The sequence below is a fragment of the Xiphophorus couchianus genome, chromosome 9, assembly GCF_001444195.1.
Source record: "Xiphophorus couchianus chromosome 9, X_couchianus-1.0, whole genome shotgun sequence".
Classification (NCBI taxonomy): Eukaryota; Metazoa; Chordata; class Actinopteri; order Cyprinodontiformes; family Poeciliidae; genus Xiphophorus; species Xiphophorus couchianus.
In genome coordinates, this window is record NC_040236.1 from 17,814,199 (window position 1) to 17,841,790 (window position 27,592).

At 38.6% G+C, this 27,592-nt stretch overlaps 2 protein-coding genes across 2 annotated transcripts; one reads left to right on the plus strand and one right to left on the minus strand.

Annotated features, from left to right (window-relative positions):
- Nucleotides 1-2,702: 2,702 nt before the first annotated feature.
- mau2 (MAU2 sister chromatid cohesion factor) lies at nt 2,703-14,999 on the minus strand. The gene is made up of 18 exons (XM_028028339.1): nt 14,727-14,999; nt 14,346-14,429; nt 14,094-14,189; nt 12,872-12,966; nt 12,247-12,274; nt 11,935-12,090; nt 11,631-11,777; nt 10,778-10,868; nt 10,567-10,670; nt 9,323-9,400; nt 7,544-7,609; nt 7,351-7,434; nt 6,869-6,918; nt 6,693-6,770; nt 6,489-6,600; nt 4,395-4,485; nt 4,135-4,262; nt 2,703-3,970 (listed from the first exon to the last, which is right to left on the minus strand). Exons 1-18 carry the CDS (start codon nt 14,958-14,960, stop codon nt 3,896-3,898), a joined length of 1,797 nt encoding a protein of 598 aa, XP_027884140.1. The 5' UTR covers nt 14,961-14,999; the 3' UTR covers nt 2,703-3,895.
- A 1,621-nt stretch (nt 15,000-16,620) lies between these two features.
- LOC114151367 (mitochondrial coenzyme A transporter SLC25A42-like) lies at nt 16,621-22,904 on the plus strand. The gene is made up of 8 exons (XM_028028531.1): nt 16,621-16,988; nt 17,408-17,568; nt 18,834-18,945; nt 19,183-19,208; nt 19,875-20,041; nt 20,269-20,385; nt 21,363-21,514; nt 21,616-22,904. Exons 2-8 carry the CDS (start codon nt 17,479-17,481, stop codon nt 21,939-21,941), a joined length of 990 nt encoding a protein of 329 aa, XP_027884332.1. The 5' UTR covers nt 16,621-16,988; nt 17,408-17,478; the 3' UTR covers nt 21,942-22,904.
- The last annotated feature ends 4,688 nt before the right edge of the window (nt 22,905-27,592 follow it).

Consider the following 27,592-nt stretch of genomic DNA (forward strand, 5'->3'; position numbering starts at 1 on the left):
AGGAAAAAAGATGTGTTCTGGAACGACTTCACGGAAGTGACTGAGGAGTAGGAGAAATGCATTTTTGTGAATGCTTTGACTTTGGAGTTTGATACATTATACGCATGTCCACTTTTAATGTGCATCTTCTCTGCATAAATAAGATACGTAGCTTCAGCTGTTAGTAATTAATTGAGTCACATAATCTATTTATAGTTTTGACACGGGATAATTCGTCCCGGACAACAGGTAGCCTATTTAATGTTACGCCTCTTCATTGTATCAAAGAATATATATTTTTAAACTCGAATCATGTGCTGTCTTTACAAGAGCTCATTCAATAAAGTTTATGTTTTTTTATTAATATATTCATTCATTTAGAAATGTCTGGGTGAAAGAAAGCTGCACAAACCATGTGCAGTTTAAAACGTTTGTCGGGGTTCTGCTGTGACATAAACCAGATAATGCAATCAGGCATCAGTTTCCGTCTTGTGCTCCTTTCTGCTTGAAGGCATCTAAAAAAGTGTCTGAATCCGAAAAGTGTCATATGCATTTGAACTGAACCTTTACAAGATACGGTTCTATGGAAAAGCAACCTTATCACATTTTGTCATGTTGAAATCATAGAAATGTCTATTTCAATTATTTTTAATGCACAGTAGTGGAGGGAATAACTGAGTGGACAGAACATGGCACATGGCTTCCAGTTGTTTTATAAAGAACTGAAAAGTATGTCATGCATTTGTTTTCGGCTCCCCGCTCCAAGTCAGCGCTTTGCAATTAAAGCTGCAAGTCTTTTTGTCTACCAGCTGTGCACATGTAAAAGCTGATGTTTTCAGATTTTTTCTTTCTTCACGGGAAATTGTTCATTGTCAGAGTGATGGCTAAAGAGTGCCTGCGAGACGCAATTTTCAAGTTGCCACACGTTCTCAAGAATATTTAGCTCTCCTCTTTGACTTGGTAATTCAAACTTATGAATATGCTTTCCTTTAGCTCAGGCCATATGTTTTATGTTCCATGTTCTCCAGAAGGCTGAACTGGCTTCTTGATCCATAAAGCTACTTTTCCACTATCACATACTACATAAACCTGTCTCTAGTTGTTTTTTCCAGGTATAAGTAAAAACAACTCGTACCTGGAAGTTGTTTTTACAACTACTAATAAAGTAATAGATCCTTTATTAGCCTCTACTAAGCGAGCTGAAGATGTGACTTCAAAAGGTTGCTGGTCACTGACTGGCTTGAGCGGTGGTGTCCAAAGTCAATCTTCAAGGGTTTTAGTTCATTTCCTTGTTCAACACACCTGGATTAAATTATGGATCACCAGCAGCCCTTTGTAAAACTTTTTAACATGAGGAGGCAGTTGGACTATTTACGTCAGTTTTGTTGACGCAGAGACAAACCGGCAGGACACTGGTCACTGAGGAGCTGAAGACAATTGGCCATTATGCAAGAGTATTGTACAACAATAAAAAAATGACCCTTGTTTTTAACTTGCAATAGTAATTGGTCATTTTCCAGGCAGATAATGCCATTTTACAAAATAATGAAGAGCTGATGTCATTTTCAGTTGTTATAAAAATGCTGTAAATATCAAACACGACAAAAGAAATGACTGTAATTTGACGCCTTGAAATTTCGCATCTGTCTCTTTAAGAAGCTCCTATTTCCGACACTTTGACTTTAGCACAATAATGCTTCCCATTACGCTGTTTACAACCATTCTTAGAAGAATTATACCGAGAAGTAGTCTGTACGGGAAGCTCAGCAGACTCGCAGTTCCATCAGGTGTTTGCTAATTGCTGCTGCTAGTCTAGAGGAGATGAGTGGTAAAGGAGGGTATCATCTGTGAGAAGCTCTAAGGAGGATAAGTGGATATAAGCAGCTCTTTATGAAAACAAGAGTTTAGACATCCCAAATAGCTGCCATGGGATATTAACATGCATGAACAAATCAAACCAAACACTCCAGGTATGTTTTTGATGAGGGGAAAATCAAAAAAGTGAATTTTTTCACAATACTCTTGTCTTCATGGAGCTTTGCAGCAATTCCCCCCGCCCCCCTCCAAACACAGCCATTTTCTTGTAAGATGGAGAGTTCAGTTTTGGTCTTATCTGACCAGAGCACCGTCTTCCATGGATGTTGTTATGGATTTCTTCTTGCAAAGATCTCAAAAAAGCCATATTTGTGAAAGTGGATGTCTAATGGTTGTTCTGGTGACAAAACCTAAGCTGTAGATCTCTGTAGCTCTCGCAGGTGAAACAAACCCCCCCCAGAATGCCTCACTGATAAATGCCCGACTGTCGCTTCGGGTAGACAGCTACGTCTCGGTGAAACTGCGGCTGTGGCTTACTTGTTCCATTTCAGATGATAGACTGAACAACGTTCTGTGAGATTTTCAGACATAGCTCATTGTTTTCTAGCTCAGTCCTACTTGTTACTTCAGCGACTCTGTCCTTGACCAGTCTGGTCTGCTCCTTAGTCAAGCAGTTTACAAAATCAAAACAATTTCAGCAAATCGACGTTCTAACCTGCCCTTTCAGTGCATACTGAAAGTAAAACATCACTGGAATGATCATAAAAATGATTAAATTTGCTGCCTCATTCAAACGCTGCGCATGTCCAATCAATATGATTGACTAAGCATATCTCCAATGCATACAGATTCCAGACTTCTTTGATAAGGAAGTGAGCACAAAAAAGACATCAGAATAGAGACATCAGTCAATAAACTGGCAGATTTCAATCATATTTTTATTGGAAAAAATATTGAAAACAATGTAAGAATTAAAAACAGAGGCATTGGATAAAATATGGCTAGTACTGAAGCTTAAACTGTGTGTCCACCTCTTAACAGTGCTTTAAATACCAAGCATTGAGATGCCTACATAGGGTAGCTAAAATAATACATATCACACTTTACTAAATTGAATTTATAAAATGTCACTGTACAATAAAAGGTTCAACAAGTGGCAAATTTATACAAACATACTGTGAAAAGCTCACTTAGTAGGACTATCAAGACAAATTAGTACAATAAAATAAATCTTTTTTCCAATGTTTGGAAAAAAAAGCTGATTTGTGGAAAGAAAAAAAAACATGAACGAGAAATACTCTATAATGGAACTTAAATACATGAAAGAAATGTGTATTTTTTAAGGATATTAGTGATAATATGATAAATTCTACTAGTATTTAAAATGCATCCCCTAAACACAGTGGATTGTGCCTCAAAACAACATTTGGTGATATTTATTTATTTTTTCTTTCTTTACACAGACTTTTCAAATGAATATATTGTGAAAATAAGTTACAGTTCTATATTACCTACTGTGAATTTTGTGCAAAAAAAAAAAAAAAAAATCATAAAAAATGTACGGTTCGTGCCCAAGCTGAAAAACTATAGTGCAGGGAGTCCGCATTAGTAACTTCCACGCATGGGAGAGAAAAACAGCTTCCATACAAAAAAGGCAAGATGTAAAATATTTATCAACAGTTACAAAAATAGCAACATGAATAAATTAATTTCTTCTACATATTTTTACTGCCCATATCTAACTGGATCTTTTCCAAGAAATGGAAATAGAAGATAATCCTGGCAAACTCAAATCCCTACATCTGAGGCAATGAAGCCCTTTTATATATTGCCATGTGTCCTTCCTCCCAAAACCAACAGTCATACCCGGATCTTGTGCCCCAAGTCCATGCCGCCAGAGTGTTATTGTTTGATAACTTTAGGAAAAATTAGTAGCAGACAATCAGGAAGTAATCTTCAGAAGCAAATAAAAGTGAACGTCCAACCTGTCGCTTGTTAAAATCCTTTTTTTAAGCTACAGTGGTGTGGATAGCAGGTTTTTTAGGCATCAAATTGCTGCTTGTGGTGATTTACCAGCTACAATCATGCATCAGGAGGCTCCTCATAGCAGGCTTGCGAGGCTCGTGGTTGGACCATTCTGGGCTTGGATCTGAACTGGAGGGGGGCCGTCCGTCCACTAGAAAACAAATAAATTGTGCAACTGCAGCATTATAACGCGCATCGAAAGCAAAGGATACACTAACGAGGTAAATGTGCAGATTTCACGAAAGGGAAAAACACGGTGAGGCAACAACTGAAGATTATGCACGGGAAAGACTTCCTCAAATCTGCTTTACGTACGCTGATGAGGTTATGCTCAGGGAGGCTGCAGGCCGCAATGTGGTCCTGCAGCAGCTGCTGGGAGAAATTCTGGTGCATCTGTGCAGCCTCGTGGGCATCGATGTTGTTTCCAAGGGCCTTGTTCAAGTCTGCAAAAAATAACAGTGGGGTTTCAGTCTTTCATTCTGAAGCACCAATCCACGATGCGCATCCCTGCTGGGAATGTGCGAGGCTCGCGCTCGTCTTTCTGGAAAGCAAACAATGAAAAGTGAAGTACGGACCTTTCAACAGCGCCGAAGACCAGAGCTGCACAGACATATCAGGGATTTTGCTGGCTAGCTGCATGGCAGGTACAACCATGTTGTTGCTTTCCTAAAGGGAGGAATGATAATAATATATATACATGTAAAAAACACTTTAATTGCTGTAATAATAATAATAATCACGTATTGAACAAAAATACCAATGCTCTTGAATTTACAGCGTTTCCACAGATTTAAATGTCTGCTGCTACAATCACGATTGGGAGAAGAGCTTGTAATCATGTTTAGTGAGAAGACTCCTACAAATACTGAATCATTTATTAGATATATTAATATATTCATATTGTGTCCAAGGCTTCAAGCAATTAAAATTTCATTGCCTGGAATACAGGGTTTAAAAGGGGGAAGGGTGTCTTTCTAAGGATCATTAGATAACTGACCGCTACCACCAGAGGTTTTTTTCTTCTTCTTCTTTTTTTTAATCAGTTTTAGTAATTTGGGTCAGCTGGAACTTAATTCCAATTGATTGCATCCCTACCGTCAAATGAGAGCTTTTTTTTTTTTTTTACAACCAACACGGACTGAACTTCAGATCACAGAATCCAGCTTTACAAATGCTAATGGGTAAAAATATGTTAAACAAACATAAATGTATCATTTTAATATAGAGTTGTTTTTTTATTTTCAAGTTATTTCGATTTTTTTTATTGTATTGTCTGACTGCTCTTATTATTTTTGCATGCAGCACTTTGGTCTTGTGGGTGTTTATAAGGTGTATATAAATGAAACTGCTTTGGTTATTTCAGAGGCATGTTTTACTGCTCTGGGCAAATGATTGGTCAATCATTTCATTTATATTCGTTTCAAGATTGCGGATTACATTTTGCCGTCTGTTGTGTCAAAGTTTAGATTCAGAAATAAAAAAAAGCCAATTCAGTAGTTAGAAACAGCAGGTTTCTGTAGTAGGTTTTGCTCACAGCAGACTTAACCAGAGATCTGTACGAAAACATGAAAAAAAAAAGTTTATCAGGCTGATGCACTGATGCCTTTAGAGTATTTTTGCCAGAAGAGAGATGCATACACTCTTGCAACCTCGCATTGATTGGTTAATGGATAGACATGCACAGAGAAAGGAAATGGACAATTTTCAGCTTGATTGGCAATTTGGGAACTCGAAAATACGACTCTTTTACGACCAGTGAACGCAACATACCTAAGGTTTGTGTTAGCTGCCGTGGGAGTTGTTTGTGAGCGAATAGATCTCAAAGGTAGCTGTTTTCAGTATCAGTGAAAAGTAATAAAGTAATAAAATATTAACAATATTGTAGAAAGAAAAGTTGGAAGCAAACTGACTTTTAGTAATGAGAGGTTGAAAAGACTTTAAAATGTCATCTTTACTTCATCTTTCTTTGTTCGCAACATTAAAATTCAGTTTTACAGTGACTCCTCTATCATACAGGCTCTTCTCCAATAAAAAATAATTACTGAAAGAATATGAATAAGAAAACTTAATTTGAATGTTTTTCCTCAATCATCTCTGTTATAGTTCTTGAAAAGAAATCAAAATCTGCTGAAATTGGTACCGGCTGGTGAAAACTATATAAAAATCATCTAGAAAAAAATTCTCATTGGTGTATCTCTACTACTGTAGTGCATAAACATGAGGAAATATTTAGTGGAATTGTATTTGTCAATCAGAAACTAGCATAAAACTACTATTAATATTGATTAAAACAATCTTGACCAATAAATTTGGCCAAGCTCCTTTGCTTTAATCGTTTACACCACCCAAACCGATAAGCTGCATTTTTTTCATTCACTATGTACTCCAAAAGTAAAGGCTCTTGCAAGTCTCATCTAGTTGATTTATTTTAGGTTTGGCTGGCCAGAATAAACCTGCAGTTTTCTGTTCCAGAGGTTAAACATAATTGGATAAAAAGGACAGTCTGACTCTAGGAGGAAAAAAAAACAACCCTCAAAAAAACAAGGAAACCACAATGTTCTGTCCTGGTGACCTTGTGCTTCAACCTTATTCACAGTCCAGTTGTTTCATATTAAAAAAAAGCCGTTTTAGTGCGAGTGTGAACAATGTTTGCTAGGAGTTTGTCTTACTCTGTGGTTGCCCAGTACATAGAAAATGTGGCCCAGCAGAACCAGAGAGCAGGCTGTGAGTCTGTTCAGATCCTCAGCGTTAGACATTTTCAGTGTTTCTCTAAGGAAACGCCTAGAACGCATAAAGAAGCAGCGTGAGCATAAGGTAGAACTTTGCATTTGGGGTTGAAATTTTTGGAGCAGCAAACTTTGAAGTTCTCGTACTTTGCCTCGTTGTAGCGTCCCTGAAAAAAGGACAGGAGTCCCCTTATGTAAAAGGCTGCAGCGCGGAGGCAGTGGGAGCTGAATCAAAACACAGAGGAAATAGTTTAAGTGTCGACAATAAAACTATCATATAAAATGGTATTTTAATGTAAAATAATACATTAAAGAACTTCTACCTGACTGGGAAATTATGATCCGGGTTTATTCTCTCCAAGAGGCCGTACAGCTGGAAAAGAGATAAAAACATGAGCATGTTAACATGCTTCAAATATTAATGTCTTCGATTCTGATGCATTTTAAACTTTGTTCTTAGAAGAAGAATGTTGTTAGTTTCGCCAGAGTCTGGGGAGCATTGTTTTCTACTGAGTGGGAAGTAAAACAGGACACCTGAAAAGGTTTTTGGTGCCCCCTGGTGGCAAAACAAAACAGAAAAACAATGAAAAGCAACTGCTTTTCAACTGAACTTCACACATTCATGTTACTCTTTGATAAAGACAAGCATTCAAATATTGAGCATCAGTTGATTGGAAGTAGACTATAAGACAAATGCAGTCTACTTTTTTATTATAAAAGTTTGCTATAAAAAAGTAGATTCACCTAATAATAAATACACTGAAATACTCCAACCTAAAAAGCGTAAAATGAATCCTGTTCTCACCTCCTGGTGTCTGTTTCCTTCCCTGATGTACACGCTGGCCAGGTTGGTTACAATGTACGTCCACAGCTCCTGGTGTGTGGTGAGCTGCAACACGAACAGCGACTTGGTGACAAGAACACAGACCAACTACAGCGCGGAAAGGCCGCGAGACCCAAGCGGTGGCAGCGTTGATGTGAAATCCCAACGCACTCACCCGCAACGCTGTGGTAAACTGTGCTTCTGCGTTGTCCATACAGTTCACTGAGATGCAGTACAGACCCTGGGAGGTGACAGTCAGATGAAAGTTATTTGAAGGGATTTTGAATAATTTTCCATTTTAAGATTCAAGTTTAAGCAATTATCCAGGTTTGCAAAATTTCTTTAATATTCTAGGAATTTGAGGATAAAACATTCACCTAGTTGGGTAATCTGTAAATTACAGAGTCACGAAACAACACACCTGTTTGTCAATGTTTTAAAGAACTACTACAAAGCCAAACCAAGCATTTTTTTAATACCATATTTAACCAAACTTGGCAAATGATCAAATCAAATTCCTTATTTTCAAAGCTGTGTAGGAACCTTACCACTGGATTAAAAACATAAAATACTCTAGTGTTAGTAGCCCTTCTTTTGTCTATAACCTTGGTAAATAACCTGACACTTTGTGTATTATGACATTTTCCTCCCTTAGTTTGAAAACTTTTCTTTGAGTTCTAGAAAATGTAAAATTTTAATTACAAAAAAAATTAAAAGCTCTACAATTTCACATTCTCCAGACAAAAAAGAACTCCTTTAAAATTGGATTTTTTCTTTCTTTGCAGGCGAGTATGTTCCATAATATCTACAAGTCTTTCACTTTAATTTTATCTGGAGGGACACAACTATTCCTTCAAATGTTTTCACACACAGCATAACTTAACCATAATAAATATGGAGCTATTTTCAGTTAATAATAAGCTATGGGTTTCTTTTGCAAAGTTTAATCGCACCACTGCAAGAACAGTCATTACCGACCTAAACAAATGTTTAACAAAGAAGCTGCAGAGCGTCTCAAAATGCTACACAACTCAAGTGTTGACTCGGAAAGTAATTTGGTGCCCCACAGAAAAATGATTCAGGTAAATATGTACGGCTGTGTTACTGAGAAAGGTGATTTCTCTGGAATGGAGATCATTTGACAAGTTGAGACACTCCGCTCCTCAACTACTCAGACTTGCAGTGTGCTAAAAAGAAATGCATTTTCATTACCGGGTCTGACCCTGTGGGTTGGTGGTTGCGAACTTTACAAAGATGAACTGCGGTGGCCACTAAGACAGACAGGCTAAATAGAAATTATTTACTAAAGCTGGCAGTAGGCCAGTCTTTGACGAGCCATGTCTTCGGTAATTGCGGTGCGTCTATTTGATTTCTATCAATTCATATTTTCGAAAATAGTGCAGAAGTATGAGAAATGCTCAGAGTGGAGTTTGTGAATTCTGCTTGTTGCTACATTAGTAACAATCAAGCCGTGGCCATTTTGATAGTTTACATTGGCCATCTGCTCTGCACTTCTCCACTTTCAGAGCAACTTTACAGCAATGGCTGATACTATGCCTGTTTAATGCTCGGCTGATTTTCAATCTTTTATCTACTTCAGGAACTTACTAGCTAAGCCTAAAGCATACTGATGCACTATTTTCCTACAATAATCTACTGTTTAGAGCTTCAGAAAGCAGGTACAATGCCCAGCCCTCTGCGGTTTTCTCTGTCCTCTGTGCGATAAACAACTTTTCTGACTGGCTCAGGCACGTCTATCATTAACCCCTTCTGACCAGTCTTGCACCTGAATTACATATTGAATTGTTGGTAACCCTCTTATGAGTCCAAAATGCCAAATTGGTCACCAAATTAGGATTATTACTGGAATATTAGAAAGAGACTTTGTAGTCTTTTCACTTTTAGAAAAACACAACCAGCAAAATTAAAGAAAGTTTTGATTCAAAATACTCACTAATAGTGTGTGTAGTTGAGCAGCATGGTTGTTGAATAACCTGGGGGACTGTTGGCACAGTTGACAAACCTGTGAAATCTAAACAGAGAGACAAATGTTCATCAAAGATGCAAATTCTGTTTTGACACAGCTTGAACACAAACTTTAAGTGATGTTAAAAATGTCTAATGTCAACTTTAACCTTTGTGACGTACTTGGAAAAACAAACTGAAATCTTTCAAAGAGACAAACAAACTGAAATAATGTGTTTGGATTTAGTTGCTTTTGGGTAGGACTCAATCAAAGTGGAACGTCTTCATACTTCGAATCTGTCAAGACAGTGAAGGCATCTCCTGTGCTTCTCCAATCCTCAACAGACCAGTGGTTGGGAAATTCACAATGACGTTCACACAGCAGGTAAATGCAACCCAAAACCAATTTATTTTTGCCCATATGTGACCCATGTTTGATTTTTTTCATGGTCTCAACAGCCCAGTTCCAATCCTTTTACCAAAATAATCATTTTTAAAAATGGTTCCGTTTCAATACGTGGAACTAAATTGGATGTGTATCAGATAGTTGTCTGCAGTATGAACGGCCTTATTGTATCATAGTTTTCTACCAGAAGAAGCCAGAAGCAGTAAATCTGGATTAGATGTGCTTTCCTTCTCTTGGCTTCCTCCATCTTCTTATGATCTTGGGAATATGCTGTCTGCTCCCATTGTTCGATAACATAAAAATCAATCCATAGACAGCGGCATCCATTATTACTCCTGTAAAAAGTGTGCTGCTGTGTGACGTAAACATTCTTCTTCTGTCCACGCATGTCGCTCAAACCGTTCACGCATAAGACAGATTGGGGTCTCTGTGTGAACGTAGCCTTACTCTTCTTGTGGTGACCCATTATTCTGCTGATTTCAACGAACAGAATCATTATATATAAAATAATTATTTGGAGGTAATCATAGCCAGCTGAAATTACTCCTATGTATTTTGAGTTCAGATGTACTGGTTAATTCTCAGCACAGTCTTCATTAGGGTGTCCAACCACATTATTTTATTTCCCCCTGTTTTTAATTTCCTTTTAAAATGTTTCAGTTTGTTTATAAAGGTGAGATTTTCTGGTTATAAGCTGGAAAAGCTTAAAACTTCTTTAAGTCACAAAGAACTAACTGAGCTTTGAATGTGCCATATGAGCTTTTTTTAAGATGGCACGTATTTAAATATAAACTGCAGGGGTGGTGACAGGAATAGAAACGATGTACCTCCTGTAATGCCGTGGCCTTGTGGCCCGTGACGAGTCGGCACATGATGATGTGCTCCAGCAGAATGACTTGGAAGGTAGACAGGATGGGGCTGCAGTCCAACACTGACATAAACCGATTAGTGGTAAAAGAAGCACCGTTTAGTGATTTCTGGACAGTTAACAGAGCAAAGCTGATGAAGTTAGCCACGGCGTAACACTCAAAAACTCACTTTTGAGTTTCTCCAGTTGCATAAGAGCCTTGTCTGTGTACTTCTGGGCTTTCTCCAAATAGCCCGCCTGCATGGAGTGCATGACTGTCACCTGGAAAATGAAAACAAACAACAAAAAAAAGCGTTTCTGATTAAATGTTTTAAATATTTCTTAATTAATGTTTGTACTGGTTTGACTATTGCTCGATGCTTCTGCTGTAACTAAGCACAAACTATTCACTCCATGTGTTAGAGGTAATTATTACTTCCCATTTCATTGTAAAGCACTAAGATTGATTTCCTATGGAGCATGAATGACAAACTGGAGGAGAAATTTGTTGCAAGCAGAATGTTTTGCACACTTTGCTTAGAATTCAGAATGTTTGTCGGAGCCACAGGTAGTCAAAACATGACCACACAAGAACTGATTTACTGCTGTTATTAATTCCTTAGAGGTATGCCAATACAGGTTTTAGCTAGCTGACGGTTTATATTTTTCTTTTAGGTCTGAGCAGCTGATTCCAATTTTGACCAACTAGAATTTTTCAAAGGAGATTGATCTAAAAGGGCGTAAAAGTTGTCTTATGTATAACACGTATGCAAAAAACAAACTGCATAACATGCTAGACTCTATGTATGTGTGCACATTCTTGCAACAGTATAAAACCCAATTATTTTTGCCTTAGTCGTCCTCTGAATGCTGCTGGGTGTGTACTTTAAATGCAGCGGTACTAAGTACCTACTAAGTAGGGCTGAATTTGGAGTTTTCGTATTAAACTGTTGTTTGGTGTCAACCACACAGAGAAACCAAAACAACCGATAGGAGCTTTTGAGTCACAGAGAAAAAGAAAGGAAGAAAGAAAATCAGCATTACCAGATATACGAGGACACACATGTGCTCCTTGGGCAGCCAGTGGAAGAGGTCAGCTGGGTTGGTGGGTAAAATCTCATCATCTTGGAGTGTAGAGATAGTCTGAATGCACTGCTGCAGCTGCTTCAGACACGGCTTCACGCTTTTTACCTGACAAGAAAAAAAAACAACAACAAAAAAAAACAATGTAGCCACTCGTGTCAACTTTGACGCGTCCATCCTCATCCCGCTTTAGAAATAAAAAAAGAACTTTGCTAATCAACTATTTCCCTAATAATAGGAAACCCATGCAGGGGAGGTTTCCTACCTGTCCAGCATCCAGGTAGTGTGTGACTTGTAGTACCAGGAAGAAGACTCTCAGTGATTCCTTCTGGATGGGGTTTCCCTGCCAGTTTTCTACTATAGTTCCACACAGTGTGAGAAGAGGATGCACCTCGCCAAGCTTCCTCTCCATTAGCAGCAACTGGAAGGTTGGAAAACATCCCCAGGTCAAAACAAATTACTACAATATTTAACACTGTGTCTCCTCATGGCAGATGTAGAAATAAAAAAAAAGACAGGAAGACATGAAGATAAAACTTAGCAACAGAGAAGAGAAAAATAGAAAGATAAAACTTACCATGCCTTTACTAAGAAGAAACAAAGCCCTAAAAGATGCAAAAAGTAAAATTAAGTCAATTTTCACATCAAATTATTACAAATAAATACACTGTAATTTTAATTATTAGATACAAATCTCAATTAAAAAGAGTTCCAAGCAAAAATAAAAGGCTTATTTTGTAAGACAGCAGGATATTTGTAATCTTAGTACATTTAAAATTTTAATCAATTTACTGAATTGTTTACAGTGGAAGCTTGCTCAGCAATAAAGTAGTACCTTCATTTTCCACACATTTTGGTTGTGCCTTCTATGTTGTAAAAATCTATATAGTATGTTATATTTATTTAAGTTTTACATAGTCACATTTAAAAATCTATTTGCATCAGCTTCACATACATTAAAAATAAGACCTTAAAACAGCTTGAAAAGGTTTCCCCCTTAATTATTTAGTGGGCAATAGCCAATACATAACAGATTCAGCTGAAGCGAATCACACAAGTAAAGCTGTCGGCATTACAGCAAAGAGTTATTTTTCGTCAGGATGCCATTTTGGTTTAGGCATCCTATAATAGTCAAATTTATTTTCCCCCCATGTCATCCGGGTAATGCTTTAACAAAAACTACAAATGACAGAAATGTTTACCTGGTATATTCTGAACCCACGACTCGGGCATACTCAGCACCAACTCCCAGAAGGTCACATGCTGACACCAAGTCTTTCTCCAGAGTATGAAGTTGCTGAAAGAGATAAGAAAAGAACCTTAACATCTCAATACAGGCAACTATTAAGTTTCAAACAACTAGAATCCAAATGCAGCAGGTCTAACTCTGTTCTCCAACTTAAACAAAAGAAATAATGAAAAAGATAAAGCCAGAATCAATCTGACAATTGTAATATTCCCTGGCCCTGATCAGTGACAGGCAGGTCAGACACAATTAGTGAATGCACCAAAACACAGGTGCTAACAGGTCACACTGACAACAACAACAGTTGTTAAGAGAAAAAGAGTAAGATATTTTTTTGAGTCTGTGACATTCTTAAAAATAATGCTAGTGGAATCACATATTGGTAAGACACATCCACAGAGCAAATCATAGTTTGTATTTAAGTTCATATAAGTTAGTTTTATATTTCTGTAAAGTCCTATTTAACTGCAGAGGTATGTAACCCACCCCGCACACAGTGTGACGCTGTCTCATTTGATAATGGGAATAATTAATGGCAACCCCCCCACCAAAAAAACATTACTGATGGCTGTTTTTGGATTCACCATGAATTAATGTTGTATTATTTTGTGGTGTAGAGACAGTTTGGTATTTTCAAACCATTCTTGTGAAAACCATCGTTTTAGTTTATGTAAACTAACTTATGTAAACTCGTGTGTTGTTGCACACAAATAAATGTATTAAAAATCTAATTAAAATTAGTCTATGTAATTATTTTTTTAACCAAACTGCAACACATTAACACATCTGGTGAAACTTTTTTATAGCTTAGCAAGCGTTAGGTATATTACTGCCGCCTACTGGGTTGGAGGTTGAACATGAGTAACAACTGTGGGCCAGAAATGTGGCAACTGAGAAAGGTACAACTAAATATGTGATTTAATTTTGTTTTTTTTTTTTGGAGTACTTACTTTGTTAAGTGCATATGTAAGTAATATAAACATGTTTATGTTAGGACGGATCAATTTGCTATTTATAATGAACCAGCAAAAGTAGAATCTGACTACCAGGTGCATTGGCATGTCAAATCCTTGGAAAAACAAACCAACAAAAAAAATGGTGATAAGAAATCGGCCACAAAATCTGCGATCAGTGCATCTTCAGTAGGAAAACTTTAATACCACTGAAGTAATACATACCGCTAACTGGAACAGCAGTCTGCAGTGCCAGTATGGTGTTTGCTGGGAAATCTGGATGGCTTTACGCAGCAGGGGCTTTGCAGAGTCCACCAAATTCTGAAAATGTATTACATATGGGCAGTTAGCAGGTCATACTAACACACCCCCTCAAACATCAGAATCATTTGTGAATGTCTTTGAAAAGCACAAATATGGCTCGACTCTTATTTCTGTTACCATAATAGCATTTTAGTAAGTCTTCATATGTTTTACCTGTTGGCAAAATAGTTCCGACAGAATACTCGCAGCTTCAAATTTGACATCTTCGAACTGAGGAAGTTGTTGAGATATAAACCACTGCAAGAAAGGAGACAAAATATTGTCAGCCAATATTCTGGGCGTAAATATTTGAGCAGCAGTTTATTTGGTAAAACCCAGCGAGTGAGCGTAAAGTGGCTGAACCGGATTAAAACAACGACACACTTCATATCAAAATTATTTGAACACGTATCAGAACCTCTGTACTAATGTAACCTTCTTGGATGAATAGCTATTTAAACACTTCCGCCGTTCGGTGTTTTCACTGCCCGCGGCCTACACTCCCTCCGCTTCTCTGCGACATCCCCGCTCTTTCCCAGATCAAACGCCCCTCACCGCTTTCTCTAGGTGGCTGCGGGCCAGCTCGCTGTTCTTGGTGTGATGGTAGAGGACCGAGCCCAGCTGGAGATGCGTCCGAGCTTCGATCCTCTGCGGGGGCTTGAACTGAAACACGGCCTGTAGACAGTGTACGCACAGCCGTATTTTGGGTGGACTGGAGGTTCGGAAATGTTCCGCAAAGCCGAGGAGGGCGAGGTACCAACGCTCCGGGGCCTCTACGTTTGACGCCATTTTCCCAGACAACAACAAGTTTTTCAGCGCTACGGCCAGAGCCGCGGGTTGCCAGGTTGGGCTAAACAGAGCAGACTACGATCGAAGTGGCTTTTTCCAGCTCCAAACTGTGAAGAAAAACTTTAGTTGTGTCCTTTTTTTGTCATTTCAATAAAAAAAATAGGTCAGGAAATAGTCAAATCCAATTTTATTATGAAAATATTTATCTTATTTAATACGCCTAACTACTATTTTAACAATATTCCCCAATGTTTATGTTCCAATAGAAATAGAAAAGATGCTCTAAGCCCGTTTTCCGGGGGAGTTTTTTTGTAAGAAACAAATTGTGTTGTTTTATTTATTCTGAATTGAGGGTTGTACTAAATTAATAAAACGTGATATTGAGATGTTTTCCGGATTGCAATGATACATTTTCACAAGAATGCCTTCCTCTTGTGCATGCATGTAAGTATTAATATACATACTGTATTTCTTTATATGTGTATAGCAAAAACAAAATGGCTACACAAGATGGCTGTATCTTGTAAATATTGCTCTTGTCCTTTCTTACTCCTGTAGTCCTTACTTACCAAGTGTTTTTGTTATATATTTTAGTTTGCTGTTTCTGACTGTATCCTTATTACTATGCAACCTTTGGAAAGCAAAGTAAAATTCTTTGTACCCATAAACTTGGCACATAAGGTTATTCTGATGTTAATGACATCAAATGCAATTAATCTATGTTTTCCTAATTTTTTTCAGCGTTATATTTTTAAGGTTTAGTGCCAGAAAGTGAAAATCTATACAATTGCTCTAATACATTTTTGACAAGTAAAGTATTAATGCATGGCACCTAAAATATTACATTATATAGCCCTGCAGTTATTTATGATTTCATTATTGCATGTATTTACATGCAATAATGATTGGGATTAAGCATAAAGTGCAGTTCTGTTTGATGTTCTTTATGTGATTGTGTTCTGTAGATCCTAAAGGCAAGTAAAAAATTCTTCCAAAAATTCAAAGAGTTTGCCAAGTTATCCATAGGTTTACTTTGTAAAAGGCAGAGGTTTTGTGTGGTGATTAACTCTGCGAGTACTGAAGCTATACTCTGTCCAAAAAAATGGGTGCTAGGTTAATTGGTCTCTAAAAATTGTCTTTTAAGTATGCTGTCTGTGTGCACAGCTGTTTGTCCAGCTTATCTCTGTGTTGCCCTGTGCTGACTGGTGACCTCTCCAGGGTGTACCCTGCCTCTCATCCAATGATTGTTAGAGTTAGGCACCAGCCTGCCCTTGACCCTGCAAGGATAAGAGGGTTTGGATAATGGATGGGGGTTCTCATTTAGCTCTTTCCAAAGTTTGACCCCAGAAAGGGAAACACACATACACACACACAGGTAGGTAATTAGATGGGAGCAAAAAATGGTGAAAAGATTGCAAGTAAGAAGTATTAAGAAAGAAAAAAGAAAGAGAAAAATATTGCAAAAAAATATTTTATGAATATAACGCTTACCTGATTTTTCAAAACAAAATGAGATAATACGGAAAACGAAAACAAACGGTTAATTAAAAGATCGCTATGTTTGCGTAATATATACTTGGCAACCCAATGTTGAACATACTCTCGCGAGACTTTGGCTATTCGACACTATTTGCTCTTGGGTATTGTAGTCCAAAACAGTGAAATACGCCCTGTTCTCGTTCGCTCGGGGCTCGAGAGTCCAGAATAATCTTTCTGTGCACAGAGCAGGAGAGAGGAGGGGCAGAGGGAACACCTCCGAGATGAACGTTGCCTGACTCACGTCCCCTTACAAGCAAACTGCACGCTCTATTGACACTTTTCTTCGACTCAACTTGAGAAAAGACGTCAACAACGAGAGGAGACGTGGGGACACATCGCGGCGCGTGTTGCTGTGCAACTTAAAAGCGCGAGTGACGAGCCTTCTGCCAACAAACAGGAGATGTGCAGTACGAGCTGCGGCACGGCAGAGCATTGTAGGATTTCACGCGTCGACTATTCGTAAACACGGACTGCTCTGGGACAGTCAAGGTAAGCGTTCATGCGGGTATTAATAATCAAACCAGATTTCACTGCAGAAAGGAGGAGTGTCTGTTTATTTTATTTATTTATTTATTTATTGGACAGCTGTGGCTCGCAGTTCATTTATTTTACACGCGCCTACTAAGGTCTTGTATGGTTTATTTAAATAACAACCAGGGCACATATAATCACTTAAGCAACGTCGTTATGAATTTGGCTTTATGTAGACAAACCAATGTTGTTGTTTTTTATCCTCCGTACTGTGACACACTTTGTTTACAAGGCAGACTATTCGTGTGGGAACATGGGCGTGAGAGAATGCACGTACTCGTGTTCTGGTATAGAGGAACTATATAGCGAGGAGGATGTTGCCTTGAAACGGGAGTTTGGGAGTGTTTTAACCCAATGTATGACATTTTCACTTGCAGCTGTGGGGTTTTGTCCAGAAAGAGCACCTCGGGTGTGTGACAAGCCTTGGTAATATAAGAAGGGGGCACCAATGGCCCACCGTGTGCACGAGCACCTCCAGGGCCGCATGCCTGGGGCCCAAACTACTGTGCTGACCCTCCCGCCGTCCAGCCAAGCAAAGGTGAGCGTGCTGGGTGTCTGAGCCAGTGAGAATAAGCAAAGGGAAAATAATATTAAAACGTGACCAGACAGGTTGCGGCAGATGGGTGTGGAAAGGCATTTAAAATGTAGTGTTTTTACAGAAGAGATGGCTGGAAATTCTCTGCACAAATCTGAATTAATCCTCTTCTGAAGTGTTAAACAGGAAGGTTGACGATGTCACAACAGTATATTCAAATAAAGTGTAAAAATTACCAAAAAAGATAAGTTTGATTTAAAAAAGAAAATCAAAAAAAAAATCACAAATGTATATTAAAAGCAATTAAGAATGGAAAAAGCCACTATATGTTGCCTCTCATACCATAGTCTTCTTTATGGTGGTGTTTATGTGACGTTCAGTGTCTCCTTGCTGGTTCTAAACATCCAACATCAGAACAGTACTGCTGCTGTAAATAGAAGGATGATGCCAACTAATGCTCAGCTGTCCATGTCCATAAAAATACACATTCACGAGTTGGACTTAAAAGAAAGCCGTAAACGCACGTGCATCTTTTCTTGTAGAAATGCAAGTTAAATGCATTTCTACATTTAACTTGTCTTTGTTGACGTGTCCCTGGTTCTCCACACCCTTCTTTTTTTTCTGTTTTGTCACCTTTGTGTTTTTATTTCTTTAGAGATGCGTACACCACACCTGGCCCAGGCAGTAAAATGAACAATTATAAAATAGATTATGAAGCAGGAGGAATGCCAGCTCTAAATTCACAGTACTGTTGGTTCTTTGAATCAAAAATAAGTCATATGATGGAATAGTTTCAAGAATATGAATTACAAATGCAAGCTTTTAAAGTGTTTAGTTTTTCTGTTGCTGGATATGAAACGTCTTTGTTTATCATGCCAAATCCTTCCGCTATCAGTCAGTGCGAGTGTTTATTGAGTTCAGCTGGCCTACTTTAGGACTTCTTCCATGATGACACAGGGCAGGGCTCATGTTCTAAGAAACTTGGGGCAGTCTTATCTCATGTGATTCTCAGTTTCCGTGTCCCGTCATTCACGTGCATGTTGTAGCTTTTTCATTTTTTTTGCCCTAACACTGAGCTGACAAATTTATGTGGGAGCATTTCCATTGATTAGCATTCCACATAAAGCACAAACATAGATAAGAAATACCATAGCTTTTGTTTTATTATTTCATATATACAGTATATTATATATTATATTGCTTTTTATGTTTATGTTGCAAAACACTGTCTCGCTAGCTCACAAATGTGCGAAAATGTCTCCACACAGGACCTAAGACCCAGATTGACCCCTCTGGACTCTTTGCTGTGTGGTGCATTTGCTGGAGCTGTGGCCAAATCTGTCATTGCACCTCTGGACCGCACCAAGATCATTTTTCAAGGCAAGACATACTCTCAAGTCTAAGGTTTCTTCCAGATATAGATGAGGAAATGTGCTTGCCTACAAAAAGGCCACACTTGGACGTTTTACGCTTTCCTGTAGACTGAACTAATGTTTTGTATCCGTACCAGAGTTTACACCCCAACTGTTCTTGACTAATCCTCTTAGTAGATGTTTAGCCTACATGAGACGGTGTGTCTCAACCCTGTGGTTCACTGTGTCTCTTGTTGTTTTTCAGTGTCTTCAAAGAGATTCTCGGCAAAGGTGAGTTTATTTATCTCACCTATCTGCAGAACAGGAACTGATAAGACACAGATTTTCACCACTTCATGTGCACCTGCAGTGATAAGCAGGGCAATTGACTGCTCGAGTGCAAAACATACTGAAAGTTCTGAACTCTTGCGTCACTGTTTATACACACTGGAAGTTTATTTTTCAAGAATATTTTCTAAAATGTTAAAAATAGTTACATTTGAAGCAATAAGTAACAGTTTAAAAATTCATAATGAAAGAGTGAATGCTTCTTTTTCTTCACTTCTTTACTTATCTGGCCTTACAAAAGTGTTAACATTTGTACCTTTTGTACAAATTTGTGTTTGAATATATTCTTTTGGTATTTAATGTGAAAAATATACATAAGGTGTGGGATAATTCTGAATTTATCCATGCAAAAAGGATGGATAAATTTAAGAAATATTTACAAATAAAAATGTCAAAACTGCTGTTTTAATTTCCGATTTTTTTTAACAACTTTGCACATCTAGAAACTCAAAAGTAGCTCAGCTTGAATCACTTTGTCCTGACGTTGTTTTTGGGCAAAACTGTTTGTGGCCACATGTTAACAAAGGTTCTTTACAAGCCTTATTATGTAATGCCAAAATGTCAGACATGCTAAGCGGATAACACGTTGAACATTACGGTGTGCTGCAGGAGGCCTTCAGGGTGATCTACTGCACCTACATGAAGGATGGATTCCTCAGTCTGTGGAGGGGGAACTCTGCCACCATGGTGCGGGTCATGCCCTACGCTGCCATCCAGTTTTGTTCACACGAGCAATACAAGAAACTCCTGGGGGGCTACTATGGCTTCCAGGGCAAGTGAGTAAAGACTTAAAGTATTTCTCATTGGGATATTTTCATGTTTTAAGTCTTTGGAAAAACACATGATTGCGCAAACTTTGTGAAAACATACATCTTTAGCTGAGTCAGCATGACTGTAGCAACCTGGATGTTAGCATTTAGCTTATACTAGCATGTTTGTAGCTGTGTGGGATCTACTTTATGTTCTTTTAAGTGTGCTTACAGTCAACTGCTTTTTATTTCAGAGCGCTGCCTCCTTTCCCACGGCTACTGGCGGGCTCTCTGGCCGGTACGACCGCCGCCATGCTAACTTACCCCTTGGACATGGTCCGAGCCAGGATGGCTGTCACCGCTAAAGAAATGTAAGGACCTACAGAGTTAAGCTCATCTAGCAGGGGAGCCAGAGGACAAATATGTCCGATTTTAAAATGATCAGTTAATCATTCCTGGAAAAAGAAAAAAACAGTTAACACCGTTCAGTATACAGGCCATGTCTGAAAGGGTTAGTTATGTTAGGGACCAAAATGAAGCATTCAGATTATCAGCATTCATGATAATCTGAATGCTGGAAGTTTAGGATCATATGGTGTACCCTTTCTTAGATAATGTCTGGTTTGTTAGTTATTTTGAACCAAGTTTCTTAATCACATAATTATATTTTTTGAGTCATTCATTTTTTAAGCTTTTGGTTTAGAACCACAGTCAACATTTATTGACTCTGTATATAAAATGGTCAAAATGGTTCCGTGTTCTGCAGATTTCTCCCATATAGAGACACTTCATTTCATTTACGTCTTTCTTTTAAAGGAGTTGGATTTTTCCTATAGCTTTGAAGTGATCACCATTTGTAGACTTCCAGAGTTTATGATGTGATCAGATAATTAATAGCTTAATTAAACATAAAGTAAGCCATGCATTCGGTCCTGTATATCTTTAGAAAAATGTTGAAAGGTCCACATAAATCTTGTAAAACTACTGTTAAAAGCTCCGTTTTAAAGTTTACTACAAAGTCAAATTCAGAATTTGAGTTTTAATTTGAACTTTCACTCTTTGACTTTCAGTCTGGTGAAAAGAAGAGTTCCTTCTAACTCTCTCTTTACTAACCGGGCTATGTTGGGGTTGTCTCTGTTAAATATGATGTGGGTGGTCTGTCCTCATCATACTGTCTATCACTTTGAACGTAGAATCCTATACTGGCACCAGTAAAGACTTTTCTTACTCTTGATTAATGCTTATGTCATCCTCACATAAAAATACCGTGCTAGTCTTTGCAGTTGTTGTGACCTTGCACTCATCAGAAAACATATTTCTCAAATTTATTTCTGTTTGTCTTTTACAGGTACAGTAACATCATGCATGTCTTTGTACGCATCTCCCAAGAAGAAGGTGTAAAGACACTGTATAAAGGTTTCACTCCTACCATCTTGGGCGTTATCCCATATGCAGGGATCACATTTTTTACCTACGAGACCCTCAAAAAGCTCCACGCAGGTACTCACCATTTCTCTGTCTTTGCATGTTTGGTTTTGATTAATTAAAGTAAAATTGGTAGATAACAGTCAGTTCCAACCCTGCCATCTGTTTTACCTTAGATAAGACGAAGCGATCGCATCCTTACCCTTACGAGCGCTTGGCATTTGGAGCCTGCGCGGGCCTGATTGGACAGTCGGCTTCGTACCCTCTGGATGTGGTGCGCCGGCGCATGCAGACAGCCGGCGTGATCGGCTCCTCCTACACTACCATCCTGGGGACCATGCGTGAGATCGTGAAGCAGGAAGGCATCAGGCGTGGACTGTACAAAGGCCTGAGCATGAACTGGGTGAAAGGACCCATCGCAGTGGGAATTAGCTTCACCACATTTGACGTTACGCACAACCTGCTGCTGAAGCTGCACCAGATGGACTACTCCATCCACTGAGCCAGCAGGGGGCTGAAGAACTGTAACAGAGGGAAAGTACAGATGCGACCTGCACAAGGAAAGGGAGCCGAGCCCGCTTTGTGGCTGTGACGAGTCTCTGCTCTGTGCAGGACCGTCCCACAGCTCACTCCTGTTTCCTACGGAGGATGTCAGAGACGCGAATAAGCCGGCAGGAGGTCTGCTCTGCATGGATACGCATTATCACAAGCTTGGCCTAATGCAAAGGGATCTCTTGCTTTGCATAAAGGCACAAACAAAATATATAGTTTTTACTATCATGGAATGGTTAAAACTTGTCTGAGAAACATGGTACCACTAGAATGATAGAAGGCAAAGGAGCTAAATCGCACTTTATCAGAATTTCCCTTCAGTTGATCCTACTTAATCAAAAACAAATCAGTTTTTTTCCATGGGTTTCCTTTTGCCTTTTTTGTGCAAGAAACAATATTTTAAATATTTTTTGAGATTTCTTTTTTCCTATGGCAAAGTATGTGATGATACAGGGTTACTAAAGACAGATTTATCAGGTTTAAATTTTATGATGGTGCCAGTGTGGATTTTATTTCCCATTGAAAGGAAAACAATTGATTGTGACTATTACATTTTCACTTACCCATCCGTCCAACACTGCGTAACTCCATTTGTATTTTAGATGATCATAAGTGTTGCTAATCAAACTTATTACAAGCAAAAACGTATGAATATGAAAGACTTTCGTCTGTATGGAAAATTATTGCGATTTAAGCATTTCAAAAAAATGTTTTATAATTTTCTTTGCTCACATTGTTGTATAGATTTTCTTAAAGCTGTCACTTGATTGTATGGCATGTCTTTTTTCCAGTCATAATTTGTATGTGTCTGGAGAAGAAAATCGTGCTTATTGCCACATTTCAGAGGGATTTTTTGCCCAAAGATGTTTACAGTATGTTGACCGTGCAATAAACTGCTTATTCACAACATTGAGCAATGTCGTGTTTTGTCCACTAGATGGAGATGTTTGATAAAAGAAGATAATAATATTGACATAAACAGCAAGGGAACGTATCAATTAAACAAAAGGGGAAGAAATTTAAATTTTAAATATTTTTAAAAACATCAGAATTTTCAGTCGGTTGGAAGATTTAATTTCTTTCATAAAGCAGACCACCTTTTTTTTTTTTTTTAGAGAGTACTTATTTACTTTTGTCCCAATGTTCCATTTTACTAATTATTATAATTTTATGACACTTAAAATATGGCCTCAGCTTGTATAAGAAAATATATATTTTTTGATAATCGTTCAGATTTAAAACGCATTTAAAATGTTTTCCATCTCCATGTTTTCTCCTTTGTCACTAGATGGCGGGAGGGAGCAGCTCCACCCGCTCGTGCAACCCGGTACCATTAACGAGCTCATTTGCATGGCCTGAACTTGACCTTATGTCTGCCCATTGAAAACAGTTATTTCTCTCACATCATTGATTACATTTTATTTAACGTTTCCTGCATTACTTAAACTATGTCTGTGTTACTAAACTATGTCTGATTCACATATTTCTTTGTGAGTCACAAAGAAATATGTTCAGCTTACTGTAATTTTTCTTAGCAATCATGTTGTAGCACCGCACACACACACACATATATACTGTATATATATATAGACATATATATATATATACAGTATATATACATACAGTATATATATATATATATATATATATATATATTCATTAGCTGTTAAATTCCAGTTTTATCACTCAATTAGCAGATACAAACCTTCAATTTTTTCTTCTTTTTTTTCCTTTCTTCTTTACCACTCAGTGTGCTTCAGCTGTGAGAGCATTGAACTCTGTGTGTGTGTGTGTGTGTGTGTGTGTGTGTGTGTGTGTGTGTGTGTGTGTGTATGCCCAGTCTGCTGCTTTGTTGATTTTTATCAACCGAAACACCTTCTTTGGTGGTTGAATGTCGTCTCTCCTGAACTCCAGAACTCAGAATGGAGGGGAAATACCGTCTTACCCCTCAGTCTCGCCATCTTCCCCGCCTTCTTGACCTTGACTGTGAATCATGGGATACCCCTGCCAACCTACCAGCCTGGCTTTGCAACAATCGAAACAATGCGACTGGCTGGATGATGTGGTCGAACGGTGGGTGCCTGCGAGAGCGTGGAGGAGGTACAGGAGGAGGATGGGGGCCTGAAACGATGTTTCTTGAAGGCGCCGTTGCCATAGGTAACCTGGATCTGTGCCAACGGAGGCGAGAGGACCATTTGCATGTATTCAAATCTTGCATGAATGATTCACTTTGAAGCCCCCTTTGGAGTGTGAGCAGACAATAGCCGCTCGCACTTACACACACGGATGCACAGAACAAAATGCTCACCAGAAAAAGAAATATCTTTTACATAAACACACACACACATGCCCACGCCCACGCACACACACCCCCACACACATCACCCAGACTCAGGCTTGAAGGGTGTGAGAAAGGTGAGGAGGTTATTGTGGGAGGTACGCATGAATAAAGCCTCTCTTGGAGGTGTGTTTGATCCTTAAACGTTTAGATAGTAACTGTTGCAGCAACATTTTTCTGCATGTATTTGCTGGCAATTCAAAGCACAGAAGATGAGATCTTTCTCACACCAAACACTGGAGTGTGTAGAGACTTAGTACCTTGCTGTAATTTCTTCTGGAAATAACACTAATTCTAATAATTATTTTTGTAATAAATGGTTACTATTCATAATAAATTACATATTAAATAAACAATAAAATGTACTATTAGTAAATTTAACAGACCTTGTATAGGTTACAACATAAAATGCAGCTCTATAAATCATTTACTGTAATGATACTTTAAATGACAATACAGTGCAAATCAAAATCCTCACTAATGCTGCCGTTAATAAACACAGCGCCACTGCTGCTATTTATCAATATTATTATCTACACTTCTCCAAGGCAGTTTTTGATTATGGGTGGTATGTTTTGTTCTTTGTCTTTTGCCCAGGACGATATGGAAAGAGGGAACAACTATGGTAAATGAGCAAAGAAAGATAAATAAAACTGCCATTTTTCCGAGTTGTCGAAGAGTCTGGGATACGTACGACTGACTACTTCAAATCCTTAATTACTTAGGCCTTGTGTTTTTAGAGCTGAAATGCATTACTCTACTAAAAATTAATTAAATAAATAAATAAATGGAAATTATTATTCTATTTGTGAACATAGTAGAAACAATTTTTTCTGCTTTCTTGGCATTGGGACCACCCAGAGAGAGAAGCTGAGGTAAGTAAATGAGCTGCTTCTTGGGGCCCCCAGTCTGGCAGAGCTTGGGGGTTCAAGAGCACTTGGCCTCTGATGCAACATATAACTCTCAAAGCCTCGAATTTGTTGTCACTTTTAAAAGAGAAATGTAATTAATTCAGTATACTGACAAAATGCCACATTTTACTACATAAAAGACGGAACACCTGACAAATATAGTAGCACAGAGGAAAATGTTCATTGTTTGATTAAATAGTTATTAATTATGATGTATTTATATTGATGGTTTGTTTACTGCTTTTTATCAGTGGAAAATTTACAACATGGAGTGTATAAATGCTGACCTAATTTTTCAACAGTGATTAGAGGAGCTTTAAAATGAAGTTTTATTGCCATTGATGTAGAAATGGGGAATTTAGATAGTGACTATGAGAATCTGTTAATATTTATCTAGATTCGAGATAACTTTATGTCAGACCAGTGTATGTTCCTAATGTTTTAATAAATTCCATAATAATTTGTTTTCTTTTTCCCTAAAATGATTTTGCTTTGAAACATGTTTAGCTGTGCACTGGTTTGGAAAGACGAGCGCTCACCCAGGACACATTACATGCAAGAGCTGCCACCGACAGCGCAGCTGCTGTACATATTTTTTCACTGTAACTGTGCTGTAAACCCCTCTCCAGTAACTTACCGGCACATAGCTTTCAAGGAAGTTACAGCTACATTTACAAGGTAATTTTTGCAGGAAATAAGACACATCTGTTATTTGATCTGCGGTAAACCGATGTACTCGGATGCGAAGATGCTCCGACTTCTTGTGGTGCCCTGCAGAAGCCAGGCTGGCTGGTTGCCATGCACTTTGAAGGTCTGCTCTGCATCAGCCTCCCAAGCAGCAGCCTCAGAGGAAGCTTATCATAAATTCAGAGGTATTAAAATGCCTCCGAGGGAGTTTTATCAAACACAAAGGGAGCCTGTAAACGTTTCCCTATAAAATACCTCTAAAAAAATCCCCACAAAACAGATGAGTAAATTCCTAATTGTGCTTCTGTGACCCTAAACCCATAAGCTACAGTCTTTCTCTGCATACATGATGATATTTACAAGTACTGTAGGACCCCTCGCGCGGCGACCCTCTCTCTCCTCTCTCCTCCACCTTCTCGGTCTTGTTAATTTTATAAGATCCAGCATATTGCCACTTATCGGTTGGCAGCGTTGTAAAAGCTCTGAGGTCAGTGCATTACTGAGCTGCTGGGCTCCTCTCTTCCATTAGAGGGAGTGTTCAGACTGCACTGGCCTTCACTCAATCAAACGCTAGCTCCAAGTGCAAGAGGGAGGGCACACACTGACACACACATACAAATGGAGACTCCTTCTATCCTTGCTTTGGAAACTATAGTGTGCATAAATCTCTGCACATTAATCTCGGCACCTACACATGCACACACACACACACAAGCACACGCATAAAACTGTGTGTGTGCGCTTGCTAGCTTTTCTCACTTTTTCAAGCCTGGAGGCGGTTAACGTCTTCATTTCTTCATTTGCATGTGGTCTTTTTGCATTTAAAGAGGGTAAATGTATAGGTTGCCGTGTGTTCGTGCTGCACCTGACATTTTCACCACTTGGCATTTTAAACAGATTTTAACACCCAATGAGCTGCGGCGTCCTCCAGTCTCTCGATCAGGTGAATCAGATGGGAGGCGCAGGCCACAGCAAGCAGCAAAAAGGAGAAACAGGGCGAAGTGCTGATTTAAGAACACATGTCAGAATAGAAATGTGTGGCTGGATGTTTGTTTTCTTTGTTGAAACGTGCAGTGGCGTAATTATTCATTTCAACCTGGCAGTGAATAAGGTCAAATCATTGCCTCTTTTTGCCTGAGAGTGCCAATTCAGGGTGTGAAAAAAATTAGTTAATGCAGACTGTTTTTTTTTTTAAATGTACAGCTGTCTTTCTTTTCTTTGTACTTCTCGATTTTTTTACTGCATTGAAACCTTATGTTTTGACTTTTTATAAGTGAAGGACAACTTAGTAGTGTTCTGCATTATATCTTCTACTTTAAAAACCCCCCAACATTTTTCTATGTATTTTTACAGTACTGGGACATCCTGTCCTGCCGTCTCACTGAGCGTGTTTCCATAAGTAAACACGTCCATGGACGGTGGGTGGGAGTGCGGTGGGTGGACAGCCGAAGAAGAGCAGTTTGCATGAGAATAGCCAGGGTCCTGTGAACCTTCTGCTCCCTGTGTCCACATTCAATGGCATTACTGCAGCTAGCATGACAAACTAGACTCCAAGTTCTCGGACTTTTTAATGCAGCTCCCCCAAATCCCCCGCCCCCCCACCTCCTACCCCTCTGATCCCGACCAACCCCCAACATAACAAATCCTGTGCATGCACACAGAAAC

What these genes read in the sequence shown, in the direction of transcription:
- mau2 (XM_028028339.1), bottom strand. Translation starts at nt 14,960, where the DNA reads ATGGCGTCAAACGTAGAGGCCCCGGAGCGTTGGTACCTCGCCCTCCTC. An exon ending in GTGGGTTCAGAATATACCAG is followed by an intron (nt 12,275 to 12,871) that starts GTAAACATTTCT and finishes TGCATCTTTTAG; the next exon opens with GGCTTTGTTTCTTCTTAGTA. An exon ending in AGGCCACGGCATTACAGGAG is followed by an intron (nt 9,401 to 10,566) that starts GTACATCGTTTC and finishes CTCTCTGTTTAG; the next exon opens with ATTTCACAGGTTTGTCAACT.
- LOC114151367 (XM_028028531.1), top strand. Translation starts at nt 17,479, where the DNA reads ATGGCCCACCGTGTGCACGAGCACCTCCAGGGCCGCATGCCTGGGGCC. An exon ending in CAAAGAGATTCTCGGCAAAG is followed by an intron (nt 19,209 to 19,874) that starts GTGAGTTTATTT and finishes GGTGTGCTGCAG; the next exon opens with GAGGCCTTCAGGGTGATCTA. An exon ending in TACTATGGCTTCCAGGGCAA is followed by an intron (nt 20,042 to 20,268) that starts GTGAGTAAAGAC and finishes TTTTTATTTCAG; the next exon opens with AGCGCTGCCTCCTTTCCCAC.